At 39.3% G+C, this 27,497-nt stretch overlaps 1 protein-coding gene across 1 annotated transcript in view; it reads left to right on the forward strand.

Moving 5' to 3' along the window:
- The first annotated feature begins 820 nt into the window (after positions 1-820).
- gpr143 (G protein-coupled receptor 143) overlaps positions 821-27,497 on the forward strand; it is a 38,333-nt gene continuing 11,656 nt past the window's right edge. The window contains exons 1-8 of the mRNA XM_056466002.1: positions 821-1,244; positions 9,468-9,577; positions 12,257-12,351; positions 13,391-13,483; positions 14,750-14,859; positions 17,876-17,984; positions 19,634-19,751; positions 23,180-23,432. Of these exons, the coding sequence (XP_056321977.1) occupies positions 995-1,244; positions 9,468-9,577; positions 12,257-12,351; positions 13,391-13,483; positions 14,750-14,859; positions 17,876-17,984; positions 19,634-19,751; positions 23,180-23,432 (1,138 nt within the window). The 5' untranslated portion in view covers positions 821-994. The remainder of the gene's footprint in view (positions 1,245-9,467; positions 9,578-12,256; positions 12,352-13,390; positions 13,484-14,749; positions 14,860-17,875; positions 17,985-19,633; positions 19,752-23,179; positions 23,433-27,497) is intronic.

The raw sequence follows: 27,497 nt of genomic DNA on the forward strand, positions 1-27,497 counted from the left end.
AACACGGGGAGAACATGCAAACACAGAAACGCTAACTGATCCAGCCGAGGCTCGAACCAGCGACCTTCTTGCTGTGACGCAACAGCACTACCTACTGCGCCACCGCATCACCCATAGTTATTATTATATAGGTTATTTGTTTACATTGCTGTAGTTCCTGTGTTACCATAGCAACTATAGAATAACAACAGATCAATTAATGTAGTTGCTGTGTTACCATAGCAACTATAGAATCACAACAACATATTAATTACTGTAGTTGTGTTACCATAGCAACTTTTGAATCCCAACAACATATCAATTAATGTAATTGCTGTGTTACCATAGCAACTATGGAATCACAACAACATATCAATTACTGTAGTTCTTGTGTTACCATAGCAACTATAGAATCACAACCACATATCAGTTAATGTAGTTGCTGTGTTACCATAGCAACTATAGAATCAAAACAACGTATCAATTAATGTAGTGTTACCATAGCAACTATAGAATCACAACAACGTATCAATTAATGTAGTTGTTGTGTCACCATAGAAACTGCAGAACAGCACAACAGATCAATTACTATAGTTGTTGTTACCATAGCAACTATAATCACCACAACATATTAATTACTGTAGTTGTTGTGTTACCATAGCAACTGTAGAATTACCACAACAGATTCAAGTGCTTTAATCTAGTATGCTTCAAATACACTACAGTGTATTTTACTATAAATTATTTTTTTCCACAAGGGATAAGAAAAAGCTCTTTTATCCAGTGTGTGTGTGTGTGTGTGTGAGAGAGAGAGAGAGAGAGAGAGAGAGAGAGAGAGAGAGTGCTGGAGTTGGAGGGTCTCGTGAGTTTCTGCAGCTCATTCTCGAGCTCTTGTTCACATTAAACCGAAGCACATGATGATGGAGCTCGTGATCCAGCAGTCGCACTTCAGGCCAGTACAATGAATGAATGAGCTTCTGCGCTCTGCTTCTGCTCCATCTTCAGCTTCTTCATCATGGCCTCTCCGCGCCTCGAGACCTTCTGCTGCCCGAACCGCGACGGCGCCACGGAGCTGGTGGTGGGCTTCCAGCCGCTGTTCTTCGGGGTGATGTGTGTGTGCAGCGCCGCTCTGAGCTCCGGGCTGGCGCTGCTTCAGATCCTGCCCAAGCGGAGGAGCTTCAGACCGCAGGCGCACAGCAGCAGAGCCGCGTCCTCCAGCCGCATCCTCACCATCATCAGCGTCTGCGACATACTGGGCTGCACAGGTCAACACACACACGCACACACACACACAGACACACACACACACACACACACACACACACACACACACACAGAGAGACAGAGAGACACGCACTCAGACACGCGCACGCACATACACGCAGAGAGACACACATTCAGACGCACGCACGCACGCAAACACACACACACATCACACACACACACACTCTCACTCTCTCATTTACACACACACACACACACACACACACACACTCACACAAGCTCCCTATCTCACATATACACTAGACATCAAGCACGAACACACTCTCTTAGACAGAAACACACACACTCTCTTTCTCACACACACCAGACAGCAAACACACACAACTCTCTCAGACAAACACACACACTCTCTCTGACACCCTCACACACAAAACAACAGACTCTCTATCTCTCTGTCTCTCTCTCTCTTACACACTCACCAAACATTAAGCACGACAACGCACTCTCAAACAGAAACACTACACACACACACAAACTGTAATATTCCAGTTTGCACACTCTCTACTACACACCACATACACACACATCAAAACATCCACTGCACACACATACACTCTCTCTCACACCAAACACACACAGCCAAATCAGAATCTAGGTCATCGTGTGTGTGTGTGTGTGTGTGTGTGTGTGTGTGTGTGTGTGCGTGTGTGTGTTTTAAAATGTTCCCATTGTTGAGTTCACTTTTGGAGGAGTGTGTGTTGTTTAAAGGAACAGTTCACCTCTAAATCTAAAGCTTCATTTCCAAGACACTGCAGACTTTTACCCACCAGTGGAGCGTTGATGACGATTTGCAGCTGAAAACATGATCCATAAAGGGTGGCACGGTGGCTCAGTGGTTAGTGCTGTGGCCTCACAGCAAGAAGGTCACTGGTTCGAGTCCCGGCTGGGTCAGTTGGTGTTTCTGTGTGGAGTTTGCATGTTCTCCCTGCGTTGGCGTGGGTTTCCTCCAGTTTCCCCCACAGTCTAAACACATGTGTTTCCCAGTACTGGGTTGCAGCTGGAAGGGCATCAGCTATGTAAAACATATGCCAGAATAGTTGGTGGTTCATTCCGCTGTGGCGACGTCTGAAATAGAGCCGAAAGAAAATGAATGAATGATGAATTTTGAAAATGCACATGCAAGAACTTCTATAATGGGCTGCACGGTGGCGCAGTGGGTAGCACAATGGCCTCACAGCAAGAAGGTTGCTGGTTCGAGCCCCGGCTGGATGAGTTGGTGTTTCTGTGTGGAGTTTGCATGTTCTCCCCGTGTTGGCGTGGGTTTCCTCCGGGTGCTCCGGTTTCCCCCACAGTCCAAACACATGCGCTATAGGGGAATTGCTGAACTAAATTGGCAGTAGTGTATGAGTGTGTATGTGTGTGTGAATGAGTGTGTATGGGTGTTTTCTAGTGTTGGGTTGCAGCTGGAAGGGCATCCACTGAGTAAAACATGTGCTGGATAAATTGGCGGTCCATTCTGCTGTGGCGACCCCTAATTAATAAAGGGACTAAGCCGAAAAGAAAATGACTGAATGAATGAACTTCCATAATAACAGTTATGCGCATGAATCTAATTAGCATCTTTGGGTGGAAACAGCTAATGACCACAGATCTTCTTGATTTTATTTAAACAAGCCAAAGTAATGAAGTATACAAGCAGCAGGTGTGCATACAGTCAAACAGTGAGTAACCTTGACAACCTATAAACACAAACAAACCAGAAACCATGACAACACAAAAACTGATGTAAAAGTACACTCTAAAAAACGTTGAGTTATTTATTAACCCAGTGGTTGAGTTAAAAATATTTGGTGCTTTGTTGGATCATTTTTAACCTTTATTGGGTTATTTATTAATAACTCAACTAGTTGGGTTAAATATTTGGTGCTTTGTTGGATCATTTTTAACCTTTATTGGGTTATTTATTAATAACTCAACTAGTTGGGTTAAATATTTGGTGCTTTGTTGGGTTATTTTTAACCTTTATTAGGTTATTTATTAATAACTCAACCAGTTTATTTGGTGCTTTGTTGGGTTATTTTTAACCTTTATTAGGTTATTTATTAATAACTCAACCAGTTGGGTTAAATATTTGGTGCTTTGTTGGGTTATTTTTAACCTTTATTGGGTTATTTATTAATAACTCAATTAGTTGGGTTAAATATTTGGTGCTTTGTTGGATTATTTTTAACCTTTATTGGATTATTTATTTAATTACTCAACTAGTTGGGTTAAAAAATTAGAATTTCAACAGTCAACTGATTTGCCTGACACAGAGCAACTGTAATAATATGCGTGTGTATTGTATAGTTTATTTAAGCGCTAACGCAATAATATTGTTATTTTTTTATCAAATGACCTCTCCATGTGGTGTTTTTTATATCCGTTTGACCAGCACTCTTAATTATTGATGATACAAACACTCTTCATAGACCATCTATATTAAACAGATGAAAACGCTTAAGTGTCTGGAACTTAAAATGTAATGGAAATAAAGCATCTTCAATATTATTTATTTACACAGCCATAATATAAAATCAATAGTAATACCAGAATGGAAAAAAAATTACAATTAATCAAAATAACCCAATGCATTGGGTTAAATTTTTATAACCCATTGCATTGGGTTAAATTTATATAACCCATTGCATTGAGTTAAAATAACCCATACTTGGGAAGGTGCTATGATAATTGGGTTATATGTCTGGGTATTTTTAACCATTTTAATGGAGTACATGAAAACAAAACTTCGGTTGTTCTCACACTAGGTACAGTTGCCTTGAACCATGCCCAAGCGTGCTTGTCCCCCTGTTGTGCTGAGAAACACACCCCAGCCGCAAAATACACCCCCTCACAGACTTTCATTAGCATTCTGTCTACAGTTAAAAAAGAAAAGCAAAGGTCGTAATTGATTAAAGTGTAAAATGTTAATTATTTTGATGGATATTAAAGCAAGAATAAGAAGTGAAACTGTTTGAAACGCACTCGGTTTACAAATAAATTATTCATTCATTTTCTTTTCAGCTCAGTCCCTTTATTAATCTGAAGTCACCACAGTGGAATGAACCGCCAACTTATCCAGCACGTTTTTACGCAGCGGATGCCCTTCCAGCCTCAACCCATCTCTGGGAAACACCCATACACACTCATTCACACTCATACACTACGGACAATTTAGCCTTCCCAATTCACCTGTACCACATGTGTTTGGACTGTGGGGGAAACCGGAGCACCCGGAGGAAACCCACACAAGCGCAGGGAGAACATGCAAACTCCACACCGAAACGCCAGCTGACCCAGCCAAGACTCGAACCAGCGACCTTCTTGCTGTGAGGCGACAGCACTACTTACCGTACCACTGCATCACCTTAACAAACAAATGTAAAATGATAATATTGACTGTAATGTGGCCTAAAATCAGGCTTTTGGGTGGGTTTTAAACAGATATTTAGGCTTCATGGAACACATAATATTATTGTTGCTGTTTTAAACTAAACCAGACATTAAACACGTTACTTCATCTCATCAGTATTGCATTTAAAGTCTAAGATCTGTTTATTTCTATATCCTCTGTAAGGGGAGGGCTCCATTAATGAAACTCACCTCAGTCACTCTCATTAGTGTCGTAACTCTATTATTATTATTAGCAATTTCAGTTAACAGATGCACATTTCAGAGGGGGGTGCATTTTACAGCAGGGGTGCGCCTCTCCCCCTCGGCCTGCACTCACACTGCATTTTGCCTTCCGAGCCGGAGCACGCTTCCATCATCGATGATGCAACTGCTGAGTTTAACAGGAAGAGAAGCGCTCTCGCTCAGCACAGTGGACATAGCTTTAGTTACAGTGTTTTGTATTATCTTAAGTTGTTTGGGATGCGGTGACACACAGTCAAATAATTCGCCAAACACATCAGCCACTTTTGACACTCTAAATAATCATGAAGTCCTCGTGCTGCAGGTATTAGGAGGTGAAGGTGCAGCTGTGGTGCAGTGAGGGGTTTGTGTCTTTAATAAACTTTTACAGCTCGTGTTCATCGAACAGTAAGAATGATTAATAAATCCATATCAAACAGTCCCTTAAAGGTGGCGTCTCGTCCTCAGTTTCCGGCTCAGGCAGGCTTTGCACTCACACTGCAAGCGTACCGCGCCAAAGTCCAACTGAACCAAGCTCTTCCAACCGGGTCAGGGCCGGTGTCATGAGAAATCGAGTCCCCTCTGACAATTGGGTCCGCCTAGGATCCTATTGGTTCACTGGAGTTGTAATAGGTATAGTTTGTATCGCCTGATTGAAATATATATAAATACAGTGAAATCCTGTTTAAATGTATGTAATAATTATAATGACAGATATAATAGCGTTATAATGACAGAAAACTATTTTAAATTCTGTATTTCGTTTACTGATGTACAACTAAAGGCGCGTGTAAAGCTTTTATTTTAGATAGCCTATGACGTGCTAGCACTTCTTATATGAATATATAATGTTACATATAAATACATAAAAACATCAGAAAGACATCATTTAATGTTTACAAACGTTTCAGTTATTTTAACTATGCATATCTTTAACTTGTAGATACTGATAATAATGTTATTAATATGATTAGTGTTGTTAAAATGTCAAGACTGAGAGTAGACTATAAAAAGCACCAGATATGATTATGATCACACTGTGGAGAAGTACAATGGTTTTTGATCAGGCATTCAACGCAGATGATCCATTGGGTTCCTAAGTGGACTCGATTGCAGGGGGGACCCGATTTCTCATGACACCGGCCAACTGAACCACGCCTGAGCCCGATTCAGAGCACTCACACTTCTCAAACGAACCGGGAAACACACCTGGGCATGTTTCGGATAGCTCAGTGTGAGTGCGCCCTTAAAAAGCCTGACTAAAAATACAAATATAAAAAAATACACAATTTTAATTATTAATATTATTTTTCAAATATTTGCTGAGGGGTGTTTAATGGAGAAACGTGTCTTTTTTTCAGAACTTTTAAACAATAGATTGAACAACAAATTTCTAAGAGCTAATTTCTTGATAATGGTAAATAACATTTTACTAGATTAGATAGAGACTAGTTATTGTTAGTGGTACTAAGCTTAAAAGGCAATTCAATTCAGTTCCCCTTTATTTGTATAGCGCTTTTACAATGTAGATTGTGTCAAAGCAGCTTCACATAGAAGATCATAGTAAATAGGAACAGTGTAGTTCAGTTTGTAGTGTTTAAGTTCAGTTCAGTTGAGCTCAGTTCAGTGTGGTTTAATAATCACTACTGAGAGTCCAAACACTGAAGAGCAAATCCAACGATGCGCAACTCTACAGATCCTGAACCATACAAGCCAGTGGCGACAGCAGAGAGGGAAAAACTTCACCAATTGGCCAAAGTGAAGAATTAAAAAAACCTTGAGAGAAACCAGACTCAGTTGGGCGAAACCATTTCTCCACTGCCCAAACGTCTTGTGTAGAGTTGCAGTCTAGGCTCCGAAGGCTGGAAGCTGGCCTCAGCGAAGACTCGTCTGTCCCTGGAGCGTCACAGGAATCAGTCTCATGTTCTCCACTCTTCCATGACCACCACAGCAGCTGCTCAGGATACGGCCTGGTCCAGGATATGGAAACCTTGGGATCATCTTGTCGCTGGTCTTGGATCGAATCAGCGGCGCTGCATAGTCTGAGGGCCTCAGGATGAGTATCCCCAGGTGGAAATGGAGAATAAAGAGAATAATTAGCGTAGCTGCTGTTCATAGTGTATATAAACAAGATGCAGAAACCTGTGTGGAAGCCCCCTAAGTGGTGCACTAAGTGTATGCTTTACTGAACAGATAGGTCTTTAATCTAGTTTTGAATTGGGAGAGTGTGTCTGAGCCTCGGACGTTATCAGGAAGGCTATTCCAGAGTTTAGGAGCTATAAATGAGAAGGCTCGACCTCCTTTACTCGACTTTGCTATTCTAGGTACTACCAGAAGCCCTGAGTTTTGAGATCTTAAAGAGCGAGTTGGATTGTAGCGAGACAGAAGATTGGTTAGATAAACAGGAGCTCGATTATTTAAAGCTTTATATGTAAGAAGCAATATTTTAAATTCAAAACGAAACTTAACAGGCAGCCAGTGTAAGGAGGATAAAATTGGGGTGATGTGATCAAATTTTCTAGACCTGGTAAGAACTCTGGCAGCTGCATTTTGTACTAGCTGAAGTTTGTTAATAGAGGATGCTGGGCAGCCAGCAAACAGTGCATTACAGTAGTCCAGCCTAGAGGTCATAAAAGCATGGACTAGCTTTTCTGCATCTGAGATGGATAGCATACTAAGTAACTTAGCGATATTTCTCAGATTAAAGAAAGCAGTTTTTGTGACATGGGATTTAAGATTTTTAAAAGTAAAATTTTTTTTAAGGCAAATTAAAAGCTTAGATATCAACAAAAGTGATACTGTCTTTCCTTTTAACTGTTTTATTTTAGACTCAAACTAAAAGAATTAAGATTTTCTCCAGAATAAAAGATACTGAAGTAAATGCTGCTAAATATCACTTATATTACTCAGATATTTGAAAAATAATACATATTTCACAGGAGGGCAAATAAGTTTGCCTTCAACTGTATATATTCATAATCAGAGACTAAAAACATGCACTTTACTGTATACATTAAAGATATGCTAATAATGACAACTGCTAATGATAACTGCATTACACATATAAATAGCACATTTAGAGCATGTATTTTCAGCTATTTTTGTGTTTTTGCACGTCAGTCGTCCTGAATTCAGTGGCGTTTCAGTGAAATAACTGAATGTTCTGCTGATGTTTAATAAGTGTAAAACCGCATGTTATTTCCAGAGTGTTTCTTACATCCGAGGACATACAGACCATTGTTCATTCAGATCTGATGAGGACTCCAGAAAACTAGGACAGATTCCTCATATGCTATTACAGTTCTATTTCAAAGTCTGCATTGTAAAAAATGGCTGTGATTTTAATGGTAAAAAACTGTAAAAATGCTACAGTAAAAATCCATAACCTGGTTAACAGTATGTTTCCTTAACATATACGGCGAATAACTGTAAACTGACTTTCCCAGAATTCCCTGTATGGCTTTTATATCACTTTTTATGCATTTTGTTGACATTACTATGGATCTTTTTAGTTGTTTTCCCATCAGTGATGTACATTAGAGAGTTATGTTACATCTAATGCTGATAAACAATGTTTAATTCATAACTTTAAATTCATGAGTGTTACCATACTGGTGTTTAGTAGCTGTGTGAATGACACCTTCTGTACACTGGTACACTTGTCTGCTTGTGGGAAAAGTTGTTTGAGATGAGCATTGGTTCATTATGTATGAACTTTCTCATCACCACCTGCATATGGCTGTGTTAACATGTCTAACTGTTTAGCAAAATAGGTGTAGATGTTGGTAATTCAAAATACAGACATATTACCTCTATAAATTAATGAAATACGGTAGTTTACTGTAAACAATAGAGAAATTACTTTTACGGTTTGTACCGTATTTTTAACGGTAAAATACTGGCAACCACAGCTTTATTTTTTAACCACAGCTTTATTTTTTAACCACAGATTTATTTTTTACAGTGTGTTTAGAAATGTGTTGAACAAAATCTGCTCTCTGTTAAACAGAAATTGGGGAAAAATATACAGGAGGGTGAATAATTCTGACTGAAAATGCTCGATGTAAACCTCGAGATAAAAACTGATTGGTATAAACTTTTACCTGATAATAAAAAAAACACTCTAAATGCTTGACGCTTGACGCTTAATAATTCTGAGCTTAAAATGAGTTTAAAACATTAAAAACGGCTTTTATTCTAGCCGAAATAAAACAAATAAGACTTTCTCCAGAAGAAAAAATATTATAGGAAATACTGTGAAAAATTCCTGAATCTGTTCAACATCGTTTGGGAAATATTTGAACAAGAAAACAAAATTCACAGGAGGGAGAATAATACGTACTTCAACTGTGTGTGTTTACAGTAGTCACAACATTTTAAAGGGTTTGGCCCGATTGGTTTCCTCAAACTGTGGGAGTTAACTTGGCAGGTTTTACAGTGTTGAAGCAGAGATAATTCTATACCTAATTTTTCTTTCTTTTTTGATAGTTTTACCCAAATGTAGTACCTCAAAACTAAATCAATTGAAGTGTTCACAGGTTGGCACGGATTTTAGGATGTGTTGTGATGTGTGTGTTGGTGGATGTGTGCAGGGATCATCATCCGCTCCTCGCTGTGGATCGGTTTGCCAAACCTCGTCTCGGAGATCTCAGATGGGAACAGCAGCTCTGTGTGGCCGCAGGTCTTCTGTGTCGGCAGTGCGGTGAGAAACACACACATACACACTCTTCACATCGGCAGCAGTGCGTTTAATCTGGCATCTAATTCGTATGAATGTATGCGAGTTCAGTCTTATGAAAATATAAGGATTTTTAAAACCCCACCCCTAAACCCAGCCATCATTGGGGGAAGAGCAAATCATGCTAAATTGTATGTAAAAATCCATTCAAATTAGCCACTAGATTAAAAAGTAAGGAATTGATGTGAGATAGCGTCGAACTTTCTGACTGAAGTAAATCTGAAGCATAATCATTTAAAGGGCTCCTATTTTACCCCTTTTACAAGATGTAAGATGAGCCTTTGGTGTCTTCAGAATGTGTCTGTAAAGTTTTAGCTCAAAATAACCATCAGATTATCTATTATACAGTGCAGAATATGCCCATTTTGAGCTCAAAGCAAAGTGTAGCTGTTTTTGTAGCCTGTGCCTTTAAATGCAAATGAGCTGGTTCTGTTCCCGCCCACCGTTACGCAGTGTGTGTCTGCTTCTCATGCTTCTCCTTCTTTAAATCTCAGTTTCTTTGCAAATCCTGTTCTGTGGAGATGATTATATGTTACTACGGAGATATGTTAATACATGCCTGTCAATCAATTCGGTGGGCGGGGAAAACCACACTCCTACATCCTGTTGCGGTCTGCCTGAAATCACTGGGATTTAGATCCTATTTTAACAATAGGAAATTTTCAAAAAAGAGACTTATTGTGTTTCTGTCACTCCAATATACACACTATACACTACCTGAGTACAGTCTTAGGGTGGATCCCAGTTGTAAGAGCAACAAATAATAACTTGACTTGTAGTTGATCGTTTGGAAAAGTGTCAGAAGGTGGATTTCTCTGCTGAATCATCTGTTGATCTGCATCCCAATCATCACAAATACTGCAGAAGACCTACTGGAACCCACATGGAGCCAAGATTCTCACAGAAATCAGTCAAGATTGGTGAAGGAGAAATCATGGTTTGGGGTTATATTCATTATGGGGGCGTGCGAGAGATCTGCAGAGTGGATGATCAACATCAACAGCCTGAGGTATCAAGACATTTGTGCTGCCCATTACATTACAAACCACAGGAGAGGGCAAATTCTCCAGCAGGATAGCGCTCCTTCTCATACTTCAGCCTCCACATCAAAGCTCCTGAAAGCAAAGAAGGTCAAGGTGCTCCAGGATTGGCCAGCCCAGTCACCAGACATGAACATTATTGAGCATGTCTAGTGTAAGATGAAGGAGGAGGCGTTGAAGATGAACACAAAGACTCTTGATGAACTCTGGGAGTCCTGCAAGAAGGCTTTCTTCACCATTCCAGATGACTTTATTAATCAGTGATTTGAGTCATGTCAGAGATGTATGGATGCAGTCCTCCAAGCTCATGATGGAGTCAGACACAATATTCATTCTGTTTCCACTGCAGCATGAGCACATATTCTATACTGGACATTATTGAAGGTTCAGTGAGCAGACTTTAGTCTAAGCAGAGTCAGACCTTACTGTCCTAATGAAATCATTCATAATCAAGACATGATCAGATTTTATTGTGCTCAAATAAGCCTCATCTAGAGGCCTTTACCTTTCATATAAGCCACTTCTGATACCAAATGATCAACTAGAAGTCGAGTTATTATTTGCTGTTCTTGAATAGTTGACAAGACTTTTGTCAGGTAGTGTACTACACACAGTTCTGTCCAAAGTTGATTTTGCCCTTCATACCTGCCAATATTCCTGTTTTTCCCAGGAATTTCCCATATTTGTTATTACTCCTGTATTACTCCTGTAATTTCACCCCGCCCCTCAGCTTTTTGGTACCGTCTGTAACATCCCCGAGTCGCCAACTTTGGTACAGTATCTGATAGCAGCTGCTCCCTGAAACCTGGTCCATAGTACAGTTACTAACACCACAGTATAGGTACTAACCCGGTTCTCAGCTGTGTTATTCAGTCAAACACACACCGTCACCCCCAGGGAGGTACGTATTTGTGCAGTTTTTGTTTTCGCGAGTCCGCGAGAGGCCGCTGTGTGCGCTTTTTCCCGCGCCGTTCTCGCATAAACCCGCTAGAGGCCGCTGTCGAACGACCTTCCGTCTGTCTGCCTGGATGACAGAATGATTGACCGTGCAACCGGCCAATCGGCTGACCCACCCTCCTCCATCCCTAAACCCAACCAACGACGATTCACAAAAGCCGTCCAGAAAAAGAAAAGCCCTCGTCTGATTTTTACCATGTTTTCGGATTGTGACCACATTCTCACCCTGTGATAAACTTGTTCGCTTCATTTTTTGGATTTTGTTTTTGTTTTCTTACCTGATTTCTGAAACCGCTCTTCCCCGGACTCGAACCCGGTCGTCGTCGTCGTGGTCAGCCCCTCTCTGCGCCTCGAGTCCGCCAGAGTACACAAAGAGCTAACCGGACAAACTGGTTGCAGCGGGAAAGCCCTCCACACGGAGCCGAAGGGAACGGCGTCACACCCCCCCGCAGCGTTCGCTTAAAAAAATGAAATGCAGCCGTACGTACCCCCGGCTACGTATTTCGCGGTCTCCAGAAACGTCCCCGGGACTACGTTCTCAGAATGAGCCTGGGTTGTACATGTTGGTAGGTATGGTGCCCTTTAAACACAATGATAATTGCACTGCAGTGTGAGTAATATACTCTTACCGTCTGTTGTTGTGCAGATGTGGATCCAGCTGTTCTTCAGCGCCTCCTTCTGGTGGACTTTCTGCTACGCCGTCGACGTCTTCCTGGTGGTCAAGAGATCCGCAGGCATCAGGTGCGTCTACATCATAATACTTTCAACATAAAACTGGACAAATGTTGTGCATTATGCTTATTCCTTCACAGTTATTCCTTAAAACAAGCAGTAATTTGTTATAAACAGACTTTGATTGACATTCTCCCTTTGTACGCATCATCAGAGGGGGAAAGCCCCGCCCACTAGTGCCCATCTCTCCCTCATTAGCATAAACAGCAGCCCTGAGTGAGAAGCAGCCGTCTGTCCATTAGCCATTAGAGTGTTTGAGCTGCTGAAGATAATGTCAGCATAGACTAAGAGGATTATAGATGTGGAGTTTTAGATGAAGCTCAAATGAACAGCGACAGGAGCGACATAGACTGACAGAAGCATGAGGCACACATGCAGACACTAACAACACTAGTGCTGTTTAATATCTGCTGCTATGCTAACACATAGTCATTTATAGCTCCGCCTTCTTATTTAAAAGAGCACAGTCTCATTTGCATTTAAAGCGACAGTCACCAAAACACCACGATTAGGATCAAAGCCTAAAAGGGTCAGTTTCATAGAGTCAGAGAACATTATCAGTGTGCTATTTTACACACACACACACTCTGGAGACAGCAGAGACTTATTTTAGATCTTGTAAAAGAGGCAGAATAGGTCATTATTAAATAAAAAGTGCCGTCTTGCTGCTGTAAACAGAAGCTTTCAAGGCTTGCCCCATCGTCGCCTTCTTCTGATTGGTCCACTGCTTTGGATCTGATATTGATAAGCAGCGCTGCATGTAAAAATTGAAATTATTAACACTGCGTCTTCAAAATTGTGGTTGTTTCTTCATGCAGAATAGATCAGAGTATTGAAATTAAATTGATCTGCTTTAATTTAGAGTTTTAGAGAAGACGGATCATTTTTGACCGGAGGGATGAACGGTGTATGCAGACAACAGGAGGGGTTTAAAAAATTAGGCCTACAGAAGTATTTTTAAAATTGTATGAATGGCAGAGTTGTTGTAAACACGTGTATCTGTACTTATACTGAAGTCAATGATGTGTATTAATTTATTCTGCTCCAGCACCATCATCCTCTACCACATGATCACGTGGGGTTTAACACTGCTGCTGTGTGTGGAAGGAGTCGCCATGCTTTACTACCCATCCATCTCCAGGTAAACAACACTGGCCTGAATCAACAGACATGCAGAAATAAACATGTCTAAAGTGCGTCAGATTGTAAAAAACAAAGGTTCGCTAATAACATATTCTAAAATTTGGGCTAAATTTTCTAAAAACACCCAAAAAAAGAGTAAAGAAATTATTTTTACTAATGGATGCAAAGCTAAACCATACTACTGATGTGCTAAAACATGCTAGCAGCAATGCTAAACCATGTTAAAAATTTAACAAAACTAAAAACTAAACCTAAACCAGAAGCAATATTCTATTATCAATGTGGTAAACCATGCTAAAAATGTGTTAAATCAAGTTATTAGCATGCTAAAACATGTTAATGTGCTAAAACATGCTAAAAACAACATTAAATCATGTTAAAACATTAAAATGACAGCGATGGGCTAAATCATGCTAGAAACACGCTAACCATGCAAAATCATGCAAACAACATGCTAGAAATGTGTTAAATCAAGTAAACAACATGGTAATAAACATTAACAATGTGTTAAAACATGCTAGCAACAATTTTTTATCATGTCATAAACATGCTAATATATCAGCGATGGGCTAAATCATGCCAGAAACATGCTAACCACGCAAAATCATGCTAGAAATGTGTCAAAGTAAGTTATTAATATATTAATACATGTTAGCAATGTGTTAATGCATGCAAACAACAATGTTAAAACATGTTAAAAACATTAAAATGACAACAATAAATCATGCTAGAAACATGCTAACCATGCAAAAATAATGCCAACAACGTGCTAGAAATGTCTTAAATCAAGTAAACAACATGCTAATAAACGTAAACAATGTGTTAAAACATGCTAGCAACAATGTTGAATCATGTCATAAACATGCTAATATATCAGCGATGGGTTAAATCATGCTAGAAACATGCTAACCGTGCAAAATCATTCCAACAACATGCTAGAAATGTGTTAAATCAAGTAAACAACATGTTAATAAAGGTTAACATTGTGCTAAAACATGCTAGCAACAATGTTGAATCATGTCATAAACATGCTAATATATCAGATATGGGCTAAATCATGCTAGAACCATGATAACCATGTCCTAAACATTCTAATATATCAGCGATGGGCTAAATCATGCTAGAAACATGATAACCATGCAAAATCATGCCAACAACATGCTAGAAATGAGTTAAATCAAGTTATCAATATGCTAATACATGTTAGCAATGTGTTAATGCATGAAGTGAAGCTGTTATTGTGCATGTGTGTTTGTCCTGTGAGTTGTGAGAACGGTCTTCAACACGCCATTCCTCATTACGTCACCACATACGCTCCAATGCTGCTGGTGCTGGCAGTCAATCCAGTGCTGTTCACCAGGACCATATCCGCCGGTGAGTGACCGAAACACCAGACATCATCAATCTATAACACCATGCAACATTATCATCACAAACTATACTAATCATTATTTAAAGGAGACATAGTATGCCCCTTTTTGCAAGATGTAAGATAAGATGTTTCTAGTGTGTGTGTGTGTGTGTGTGTGTGTGTGTGTGTGTGTGTGTGTGTGTGTGTGTTTCAGTTTAAAATATTAATGATAATGTTCTCTAGCTCTCTGAAACTGACCCTTTTAGGTTTTGATCCTAATTGTGGCGTTTTGGTGACTGTCGCTTTAAATGCAAATGAGATTGAGCTCTTTTTAATATAAGGCGGAGCTATAAATGACTATGCATCACCATAGTGGCAGATGTAAAACAGCACTAGCTGTGTTCTTAGTGTTGGTCAGGTGTGCATGTGTGCTTCAGTGTGAGTGTGGGCTTCATGCTTCTGTCAGTCTATGTCGCTCCTGTCGCTGTTCATCTAAAACTCCACATCTATAATCCTCTTAGTCTATGCTGACATTATCTTCAGCAGCTCAAACACTCTTATGCAGGGATTCTCAACCCTATTCACTTCAGGGCCCACCTACTTTTCCAACAAAAATTTCTGACATTTTTTCTTAAACTGATTGTCTAGAGTAAATGCTTATTTTAAACCTTTATTATTAGCAAAACATTTATTTTGCCTTATACTATTATCATATTTTTTACAGCATTTTATTAAAAACAAAACTGTATATACAGTTAAAGTCAGAATTATTAGCCCCCCATTGAATTTTCATTCCTTTTTTTAATATTTCCCAAATGATGTTTAACAGATTCAGGAAATTTTCACAGTATGTCTGATAATATTTGTTCTTCTGGAGAAAGTCTTATTTGTTTTATTTCAGCTAGAATAAAAGCAGTTTTTACTTTTTTATGAACCATTTTAAGGTCAATATTATTAGCCTCTTTAATCGAATTTCCGATCTACAGAGTCTACAGAATAAACCATCATTATACAATACCTTGCCTAATTACCATAACCTGCCTAGTTACCCTAATTAACGTAGTTAAGCCTTTAAATGTCACTTTAAGCTGTATAGAAGTGTCTTGAAGAATATCTAGTCTAATATTATTTACTGTCATCATGACAAAGAGAAAATAAATCAGTTATTAGAGATGAGTTATTAAAACTATTATGATTAGAAATGTATTGAAGAAATCTGCTCTCTGTTAAACAGAAATTGGGGAAAAAAATAAACGGGGGGGGCTAATAATTCTGACTTCAACTGTATATGTATGTGTATATATATATATATATATATATATATATATAAAATTAAATATATAATTAAATATAGAATTTATAATAACATATATTTTATTTATTTTTTAAAACACACAGATTCAAAGCTCCTGAATTCTTCAGGTATTTTTTTACAAACTGCAGAGTATTTGAGTCTTTTCTTCAATAAATAAACCTGACAGGACAACAGATGACAAAAAAGCAGATGCTTTGAATTGATCATCTATTGATCATATCCATTCAAAATAAACAAAAAATACAGTAAAACACTCTGAAACACATCGATCTGGTGGGTGGGCAGTTGGGTTGTTAGTACATTATTGGAGTCCGCTGACAGTAGTGAACAGCTGTTCACTAAAACACCATCACTAGATCCTCCTGTATGCGCGCGCTGGTTATAAAACACTAATTTGGACAACTATGCTGATATTTTAAAGAGTTCACACAAAGAGAGCACGTATAGTTTGTGAATCAACGGAGTCGTAAACGTGAGGCATCATCATCATCTAATCATCCTTATTATATTTGCGTGACGGCTATCAAAGCTATCAAATCTCATTAGCCGTTTCTTCACTGTATAACCTACACATTCTGATTAAAGAGCAGTGAATGAATCTCTTATTTATTTAGATTTTTTTTGTTTGATTACATTAAATAACAGGTGTCACTTTAAAAATGCACACATCTAGCGTTATAATGAAAGCTTTCGATTGCTTTCCTTACTTTTTATGCTCATTTAGGATGAAATTAGTTGTGTTTGAAAAACCCCACCAAGATCAACATCTTTAGATATTATTATTATTAGTTATGTGTATATGTCTGTTCAAACACGCACCCAAAACCCCAGACTTTTACTCCGTGTCAAATCGCGTGTACAGTATCCGTTTGGGAAACAGCGTCTATTTATCACTATGGAGTGCATCAGCTGACAGTCATGCACCGCTATATGACTGTTTTGAGGATTGCATATGAAGAAAAGACGGTCCCTGTAATGAAATGGAAGGGAATCCAGCAGTTTTTATATTTATTTCAAAGTGTTTTCATGTCTAAACAAAGCGAAAGCACATAACAGACTCTCATTAAGAGCAAGAGGCGGCCCCTGGTGGTTCGGTGGTATGGGTTGCATATAGGGAGGCTCGGCTCTTTAATGTTTATTTGCCACCATTCAGAGAAAGACTGAAAATACGGGAGAGATACGGGAAAATACCTTTACGGGATGATAGCGAGATAGAACTGTAAAATACGGGAGAATCCCAAGAAAAAACGAGAGGGTTGACAGGTGTACCTATTATGCGATCTCCAGAAATGCATATAGGGGTATGTTTTCAGAATGAGCCTGGGTTGAATTATACTGTGGCTGAGGGGCACGGTGACAGTAAATACATGCATATACATGTTTTATATGTTCAATTGTTCGAAAACCAAAACTGCCATTATCGGACGATAATTTTCAGTTAATTAGTTCAGTGTATTCCAAGTTTCTACATTGAAAATTGTTGTTTTAAAAGCCAGAGAAGAAAAAAATGCATTTTTCAGACCAACTCTGCACATTTTCCTTCCTAAATTAATTGGTTTCTGAATAAAATCAATGATTCAATGATCTATTCATAAAGACAGTCACCTGCCTTAGTTTGAATGAATGGTTTGGATGGATGAACCACTCATTAAACACGCTTAAGTCCTCCACCAAAGCTGTGATGTGGTCCAGCTGATGTGGTGTGTGTTTGTGTTTTTCTGCAGTGACGTCTCTGCTCAAGGGTCAGCAGGGCATTTACACAGAGAACGAGAGGCGACTCGGCTCTGAGATCAAAATACGCTTCTTTAAGATCATGCTAGTGTTCTTCATTTGGTAAGAGGACATTCAGATTATATCTATTTTAACATGTTTAACATAGACGTGAAGCTTGGTTTTAAACTTGGTAAAAAATGGTAAAGAAACAATTTTTAATAATGGATGTGCTAAACCATGCTACAGATGTGCCAAAACATGCTAGCAACATCGCTAAACCATGTTAACAACATGGTAAATCATGCCAATGGGCTAAACCTGAAGCAAAATACCATGAACAATATGGTAAATCATGCTAGAAATGTGTTAAATCAAGTTATCAACATGCTAAAACATGTCAATGTGCTAAAACATGCTATAAACAATGTTAAATCATGTTATAAACATGTTAAAATGTCAGCAATAGAGTAAATCATGCTAGAAACATGCTAACCCTGCAAAATCATGCCAACAACATGCTAGAAACAACGTTAAATCATGTTAGAAACATTTTCAAATGTCAGCAATGGGTTAAATCTTGCTAGAAACATGTTATCAGTACATAATAATGTCAACAATATGCTAGCAATGTTTTAAATGGAGTTAATAACATATTAAAACATGTTAATGTGCTAAAACACGCTTGAAACAATGTTAAATCATGTTGTAAATGTTAAAACGTCTACAATGGGCTTAAACGTGCTAGAAATATGCTAACTAACCAAGAAAACATGCTAGAAATGTGTTAAATCAGGTAAACAACATGCTAATAGATGTTAACAATGTGTTAAATGATGTTATAAAAATTCTAAAAAATCTGCAATGGACTAAAAAGAAATATGCTAACAGTGCAAAATCATGCCAACAACATGTGTTAAACCAACTTATCAACATGCTAAAATCTGTTAACAATGTGTTAAAACATGCTAGAAACAATGTTAAATGATGTTATAAACAGAAACTTGCTAACCATGCAAAATCATGCAAACATTCTAGAAATACATTTTAACGATGTGCTAAAACATGCTACAAACAACGTTAAGTCACGTTATAAACTTACTAAAACCTTAGCAATGGACTAAATTATGGATGAAACTTGCTAACGGTGCAAAATCATGCTAACCACATGCTAGAAATGTATTAAATTAAGTTATCAACATGCTAATAAATTTTAACAATGTGCTTAAACATGCTAGCAACAATGTTAAGTCATGTTATAAACATATTAAAATATCAGCAATAGAGTAAATCATGCTAGAAACATGCTAACCCTGCAAAGTCATACAAACATCTTTCTAGAAATGTGTTCAATCTTGTTAGAAACATGCTAAAACAGGTTAACAATGTATTAAAACATGCTAGCAACAATGTTCATGTTAAAACATTTCAAGTTATCAGCATGCTAAAACATGTCAATGTGCTAAACATGTTAGAAACAATGTTAAATCATGTTAGAAACATGCAAAAACATCAGCAATGGACTAAATCATGCTAGAAACATGCTAACAGTGCAAAATCATGCCAACAACATGCTAGAAATGTGTTTAAGCCAAGTTATCAACGTGCTAAAACATGTTAATGTGCTAAAACATGCTAAGAACAAGGTTAAATCATGTTCGAAACCTGCTAAAACATGCAAGGGTTGTGTTAAATCATGTTAGAAACATGCTGAAACGGGTTGACAATTTGCAAAACCATGCTAACAATATCTGTAAATGTTCTGTCATTAGCTGGTTGCCCAACATCATCAATGAGAGTCTGCTGTTTTATCTGGAGATGCAGGACGATGTTAAATCCAGCGATCTGAAGAACATTCGCAATGCTGCCCTAATCACATGGTTCATCATGGTGAGAAACACTTTTACACTTTCTGCTGTATTTTAAACTGTAGAGTTCTGGAAACCACAGCTGCCATTGTTTCACCATAACTTTTACAGATTTGTTTTTACAGCGTATACATTACTGAAATACAGTAGTTTACTGTACACTTTTAACAGTTATTTTACCATTTCTACTGTATTTTGAACTGTACAGTTCTGGCTAACACAGCTGCTGATCTTTCACAGTAAATTTTACTAAATAAATTTTCAGTAAGGACATACGGTAGTTTACTGTAAAATTTAGTAAATAATTTGACCGTTTCTGCTGTATTTTTAACTGTAAAGTTCTGGCATTTTTGTCAACATAAATGTATAAATTTTACAGATTGTTTTTAATGAAATACGGTAGTTTACTGTATTTGTACTCAAGGTGTGAACCTACACTGGTAGCACGGTTCGGTTATGATTATAATGCCATCGATTCGGTTCAATTCGATATCTCGGTACATCATGGTGCATTAACGCTGCTTTCAATACACAACTTTATATTAAATTTCAGAGCACAGGAATTCTTGTTTTAAAATTTATAAAGTTTTTAAATTTTTTTTGTAATACAATTTTGTCCTTTAATACAAACTGTCAGATATATGAACTGCACCTTTAAAAACTCAAGTGCATGCGCATTTATAGCAAATAAACAAACGTAAATATCCCGCTCGCTTTCTGAGCCCTGTCGAGCGAGTTCTTACACCCCTTGATTGGTCACACGCTCAACAGAAAGGGCTGTGATTGGCTCTAACACTCTGGCGCATTTCACTGATAAAGCTACGGTCACACTGGGCTTTGTGTGTGCGAAATTCTGTCGTACGGCGCTGCGAAAAGGGGCGAGATTAAACAAGATAATTAAACATTTAAAAAAGCCAACGATTGCTCAATATTTTAAATTTCTGTCCAGAGAGGTCCTGTTTTGATCCTCGATTGGTCTCACGCAGTCAAGTGATGCGATTTCGCAGGTCAGAGTTCACCAAGCTTGAACTTTGCACCGCACCAACTTGCGAAACTTAACGCATGACCCCGCGTTTCCGGTCTGACGCATTCGCGTACGTATGAATGCAAGTCTATGGGAAGAAAAGTCAAGTGTGACCACAGCTTAAACCGCAGTGGCGATCACAGCTGATCCATGATAGATGCGGTGGAAAAAACTCGCTCTGCAGACACGCGCTCATGTCTGCATCCAGAACATTTTACAGATTTTTTTCAGTAAAGAGATACGGTGGTTTACCGTAAAATTTGGAAAATGATTTAACAGATTTTGACATTATTTTAATGGTAAAGTTTGCGCAAACACAGCTGCCATGTTTTCACCATGAATTTTACACATTTTTTGCAGCATATGAATGAGTGAAATGTGGTAGTTGACAGTAAAATTTCTAACAATATTTTACGATTTTTTACTGTTGTAAGTTCTGGCAACCACAGCTGCCTATTGTTCACTGTAAATTTTACAGATTTGTTTTTGCAGTGTATACATTAATGAAATACGGATGTTTACCGTAAAATTTCAAACATTATTTTACAGTTTCTACTGTATTTTTAACGGTAGAGTTCTGGCAACCACAGTTGCCCTTTTTTCACCATAAATTCTACCGTTTTTTTCTCCAATAATGAAATAGGGTAAACAATAGGTAACAACAATAGGTAATAGATGCCGTTTTATTCACCATAAATTTTACAGATTTTTTTAACAGTGTATAAATTAATTACAGTAGTTTACCATAAAAATTATTATTTTAAACTTATACTGTATTTTAACAGTAAAATGCTGGCAACCAGAGCTGCAGCTTCACAGTAAATTTTACTTCACAGAAGTTTACTGTAAAATATAGACAATTATTTTATACCGTTATTTTTAACCGTGAAGTTAGAGCAACCACAGCTGCCATTTTTTCACTATAAAGTTTACAGTTAGGACATTTTATTATGGTTTCTACTGTATTTTTAACAATAAAATTCTGGTAACAACAGATGCCAATTTTTCCACAGGATTTTATTTTGCACAGTATACAGTAGGTCATTATTAGCTCTACTGAATTATTAGCCCCCAGTATATTTTCCACAATTTCTGTTTAACAGAGAGCAGATTTTTTCAACACATTTCTAAACATAATAGTTTTAATAACTCATCTCTAATAACTGATGACAGCACATAATATTAGACTAGATATTCTTCAAGATACTAGTATTCAGCTTAAAGTGACATTTAAAGGCTTAACTAGGTTAATTAGGGTAAAGTTAGGGTAATTAGGCAAGTCATTAGCCCCTTTCACACAGTGATACCAGTAAATATCTGGAAAATTTACGGCAGGACTTTACCGGTAAATTAAAAAAGCGCTGTTCACACAGGTGAGGACGTTATAAAACTTTTCCGGAAAAGACCATTCACACATCCAGTCCAAAACACCGGTAAATTCTCGCATCAACCAGAAATGAGCTCTAAACGGCTGGGCCTGTATTTGTAAACAGTTGACTACATTACAAACTCTGTGGATGGACCAGTGTTGTGAACAAGTTTGATGAAAACATATAGAGCAACACTTTCACATGTCCAGATGTAGATGATATGTGTGTGTGCTGGCGCTCACCGGCTGCTTCACGGGCACACGCGACTCGTCAAGCAACTGAAGGAAGCAGAGCTTGAAGGTAAACAAACAACGGCTTATCATAAGCAACTTATCCATAATTATTTACACTGTTGGCATTAAGATGAACATATAAACGTTATCCGACTAACACTGTTGGCATTAAGATGAACATATAAACGTTATCTGACTATCTTCTAGCAGTTAAATATGTCTGGGAAAATATTCAAAGGCTTTTATTTCCATAAACCGCACGGACGTGAATGCGTCTCAGTGTTCTGATTGGCTAAATCAGACGTCCACGTCAGCACGTTCTAGACGTGCACGCGCTTTTTCCAGCAATCTTCCTTCTGCGTTCACACAGCGCAGCATTCCGGAAAATTACCGGTAACGTTACAACTTCTCCTTCCGGAAAATAGCCGGAACGAATGTACCGGTATTTCCAAAAAGGGTCTGTTCACACATACAGACCTTTACGGAAAATTGCCGGTAATTTTCCGGAAAGGTCTGTATGTGTGAAAGGAGCTATACTATAACAGTGGTTTGTACTGGAGACAAACTAAAACTAATATTGCTTAAGGGGGCTAATAATATTGACCTTAAAATGGGTTTAAAAACTGCTTTTATTCTAGCCGAAATAAAACAAATAAGACTTTCTCCAGAAGAAAAAAAACATTATAGGAAATACTGTGAACATTTCCTGAATCTGTTCAACATCATTTGGGAAATATTTGAGAAAGAAAATATTCACAGGAGGGCGAATAATTGATTTCAACTGTATATAAATGAACTTACCTTGCTTTAAAATTGTGTGCAGGGCATCCTGAACCCCATGCAGGGCTTTCTGAACACACTGGCGTTTCACGGCTGGACGGGTCTGGATCTGGACTTCAGTCGGCATAGACGCCGTGAGCTGCCCTGGGACTCGGCCTCCACATCTCTGGCTGGAGGATTCACTCCTGCAGTCGGATCCTCTCTGATTTACCAGAGCCACGTGCAGGAGATCAAGAAAAACCTGAGCGCAAACGGAGGCCAGCAGCCGTCGGACGCCATCAGTGTGCTTTCTGAAGGTAACGGAGTGCAGACGGAGCCGAAAAACACACCCGTTTACATGGGCTGGTGATGCTGAGGACACACTGATGACCTGCACAATCAATATAGCACATACAAACACTCAAATGTGAAGAAAAGCTGTATTTATATATATGTGAATCTCAATAAAATGATCAACATTAACAGAATATGCACTGCTGCTTTATAAAAACTAACAAAAACTTACAAACCTGTTTGAATTTCTTCTGTTGAGCACAAATGAAGATACTTTGAAATATGTTGGAAACTTGTAACCATTGACTTCCATATCATGTGTGTTTTTTCCTACAATAGAAGTCAATGGTTACAGGTTTACAGCATTTTTCAAAATATCTTCTTTTGTGTTCAAAAGAAAAAAACTAACTTGTAAAAGTTTGGAACCGCTTGATGGAGAGTAAAGAGTGAGTAAATTAAACATTTTGGAGTGAACTGTCGCTTTAAACCTTCAGAAAAATGTAGGTGTAGGACGCTGTCAAAGACATACCTGCAGAATATAGCAAACAAAACCACTCAAATGTCAACATAAGCTGTATTTATATATACACACATATATATATATAATAATAATAATATAGTAATAATATATATATATATATATATATATATATATATATATATATATATATATATATATATATATATATATATTCAATTCAATTCACCTTTATTTGTATAGCGCTTATACAATGTAGATTGTGTCAAAGCAGCTTCACATAGAAGGTCACAGTAAATAGGAACAGTGTAGTTCAGTGTAGTATATATTAGATTAGATTAGATTAGATTCAACTTTATTGTCATTACACATGTACAAGTACAAGGCAACGAAATGCAGTTTAGGTCTAACCAGCAGTGCAATAGCAGCAAGTGCAGGATACAGGTATAAGTTATAAAGTGCAGTTATAGAAAAACTATGGTGATATTTACAGATGGATGTACTATCAACATTATATAAAGGTTGTATTAGCTATGAACAGATTTACAATAAATGAATATATGTACAGGATGCTATTAATAGCAGAAGTGTGCAGATAGATAAACATAATTACAAATGTCCATGTGCAGTGGGTATGTCCAGTTCAAATAAGTGAATCAGTGCAATGAATATGTGCAAACTTTAAATGTGCAAATGTTAAATAGTGCAGTGATTGTGAGGAGTATAAGTTAGAGGAGTGTGGGGGGTGTATTGGAGGGGCAAAAGAGTCAGTGAGGGGCAGAGTTCAAAAGGAAGACAGCTCTGGGGAAAAAGCTGTTCCTCAGTCTGCTGGTTTTTGTCCGGGGGAGCCTGAAGCGCCTGCCGGCAGGCAGGAGAGAAAACAGTCTGTGAGCAGGGTGAGAGGTGTCCTTAAGAATACTGCGTGCTCGGCGCAGACAGTGTTTCTTCTGGATGTCCTCAATGGCTGGCAGTGTAGTCCCTGTGATGCGTTGGGCAGTATTCACCACCCGCTGCAGTGCCTTTCGCTCAGCAACAGAGCAGCTTCCATACCAGACTGTGACGCAGTTGGTCAGGATGCTTTCTATTGTGCAGCGGTAGAAGTTCACCAGGACGGCTGATGAAAGCTGGTTCTTCTTAAGTTGCCTCAAGAAGAATAGGCACTGGTGAGCCTTCTTGACCAGGCTGGAGGTGTTGGTGGTCCAGGAAAGGTCCTTAGAGATGTGGGTACCCAGGAACTTGAAGGATGAGACAGGCTCCACGGCCATCCCATTAATGTGGATGGGATCATGTGAGCCTGTTCGTCCCTTCCTGAAGTCCACAATGAGCTCCTTGGTCTTGCTGGTGTTAAGGAGCAGATTATTGTCGGTGCACCAAGTGGCCAGATGCTGTATCTCCTCCCTGTAGGCAGTCTCATCATTATTGCTGATTAGACCAATCACTGTGGTGTCATCTGCAAATTTGATGATGGTGTTGGATCTGTTCACAGGCCTACAGTCGATGGTAAAAAGGGAGTAGAGGAAGGGGCTCAGCACGCAGCCCTGTGGTACACCAGTGTTGAGTGTGACGGTGGTGGAGCAGATGTGGCCTGATCTAACATTCTGAGGTCTGTTAGTCAGAAAGTCCATAACCCAGTTGCAGAGAGACGTGTTGATATCCAGGTCTCTAAGTTTGATCATTAGCTTAGAGGGTATGACAGTGTTGAATGCTGAGCTGAAGTCAACAAACAGCATTCGTGCATAAGTGTTTTTATTGTCCAGGTGTGTGAGGACAGAGTGCAGTGCTATGGAGACGGCATCTTCTGTGCTCCTGTTGCCACGGTAGGCAAACTGATGTGGGTCCAGTGTGGATGGCAGAGAGTCTTTCAGATGTGCCAGGACCAACCGCTCGAAGCACTTCATGATGATGGGTGTGAGTGCTACAGGGCGGTAGTCATTCAGGCATGTTGGGCTGGAGTGTTTGGGCACTGGCACAATAGAGGTGGTTTTAAAGCATGTTGGCACAGTTGCTAGGTTAAGCGACAGGTTGAAAATGTCTGTGAATACCCCAGCGAGCTGTTCTGCACATGCTTTGAGGACGCGCCCAGGGATACCGTCTGGTCCAGCAGCCTTACGCACATTGATCCGACTCAGTGCGGTGTAGACTTCTGAGGAGGTGAGTGTGATAGGTGAGTGGTCGGTTGAGGTAGTGTTCCTGGTGTAGGGTTCTGTATTGTCTCTTTCAAAGCGGGCATAAAAGTCATTTAGCTCGTTCAGGAAGGAGACATTTGTGGCTGTGGGGGTGGACTGGCTGGGTTTGTAGTTGCTGATGGCCTGGATGCCCTGCCACATGCGCCGAGGATCAGAGTTGGAAAAGTGTTCCTCTAGCTTTAGCTTGTAGCAGTGCTTGGCCTTTTTGATGCCCCTCTTCAGATTAGCCCTGGAAGTGCTGTAGGCCTGTGCATCCCCTGATCTGAATGCAGTGTTGCGTGCCTTCAGCAGGAGGCGCACCTCCTTGTTCATCCATGGCTTTTGATTTGGGTATGTGGTGATCTGTTTCTGGGTTGTAACACTGTCTATGGTGGTGTTGATATATTCCAGAACAGAGAAAGTGTAACTGTCAATGTCTGTGTGAGAGCCACATGTGGCCTGGGAAGCAAACATACTCCAGTCTGTGTGTTCAAACCTGTCCTGGAGTGTGGAGTCCACCCCCGCTGGCCACACTTTGATGGTCCTTACTGATGGCTTCACACGGTTGACGATGGGTGAGTACTTGGGGGTGAGAAACAGACAAAGGTGGTCTGATTGACCCAAGTGGGGGAGGGGGGTCACAGCATATGCTTCAGCCATGTTTGTGTAAACTTGGTCTAAAGTTTTGTTTCCCCTTGTGTGGCAGAAAATGTTTTGATGGAATTTGGGGAGCACTGTCTTTAAGTTTGAGTGATTAAAATCCCCCGCAACAATAAAAGCAGCCTCCGGGTGAGCAGTCTGTTGTTTGCTGATGGCTGCATGAAGTTTATTCATAGCGAGCTTGGCATCAGCGTCGGGAGGGATATAAGCGGCAGTTATTATGGTGGATGTGAACTCCCGTTGCAGATAAAACGGTCTACATTTAACCATTAGAAATTCCAGGTTAACAGAGCAATGTCTCCCAACGACGACAGAGTTTGTGCACCAAGCTTTGTTAATATAAATGCATAATCCTCCGCCTCTGGTCTTACCGGAGTCATCCGCCGTTCTGTCTGCTCGGAATGTTTGATGCTCCGTTAGCGATATAGCGTTGTCTGGTATCCCGCTGTTTAGCCATGTTTCTGTGAAAATCATGACATTACAGTTCCATAATCTTTTGCTGTGGTTGATGCGCAGTCGAATCTCATCCATTTTGTTCACCAGTGATCGTACATTGGCGAGAAAGATGCTGGGTAAAGAGAGCCGGTGTGGTGTTCGCTTTAGCTTAGCTCTTAGCCCGCCGCGCTTCCCCCGTCTTTGTTTACGTTCTCTGCGCCGCCTCCGAGCACTTCCGCCCGGCCGGGCAGGGCTCTTCGGCCCGGGTGTTCTGGCGATCTCAGGGATGAGTCGAAGATTGTTAATAAAACTGTCCGGAATGCACAATCCAATATCCAAGATGTCCTGTC

The sequence above is a fragment of the Danio aesculapii genome, chromosome 9 (assembly GCF_903798145.1).
Source record: "Danio aesculapii chromosome 9, fDanAes4.1, whole genome shotgun sequence".
Classification (NCBI taxonomy): Eukaryota; Metazoa; Chordata; class Actinopteri; order Cypriniformes; family Danionidae; genus Danio; species Danio aesculapii.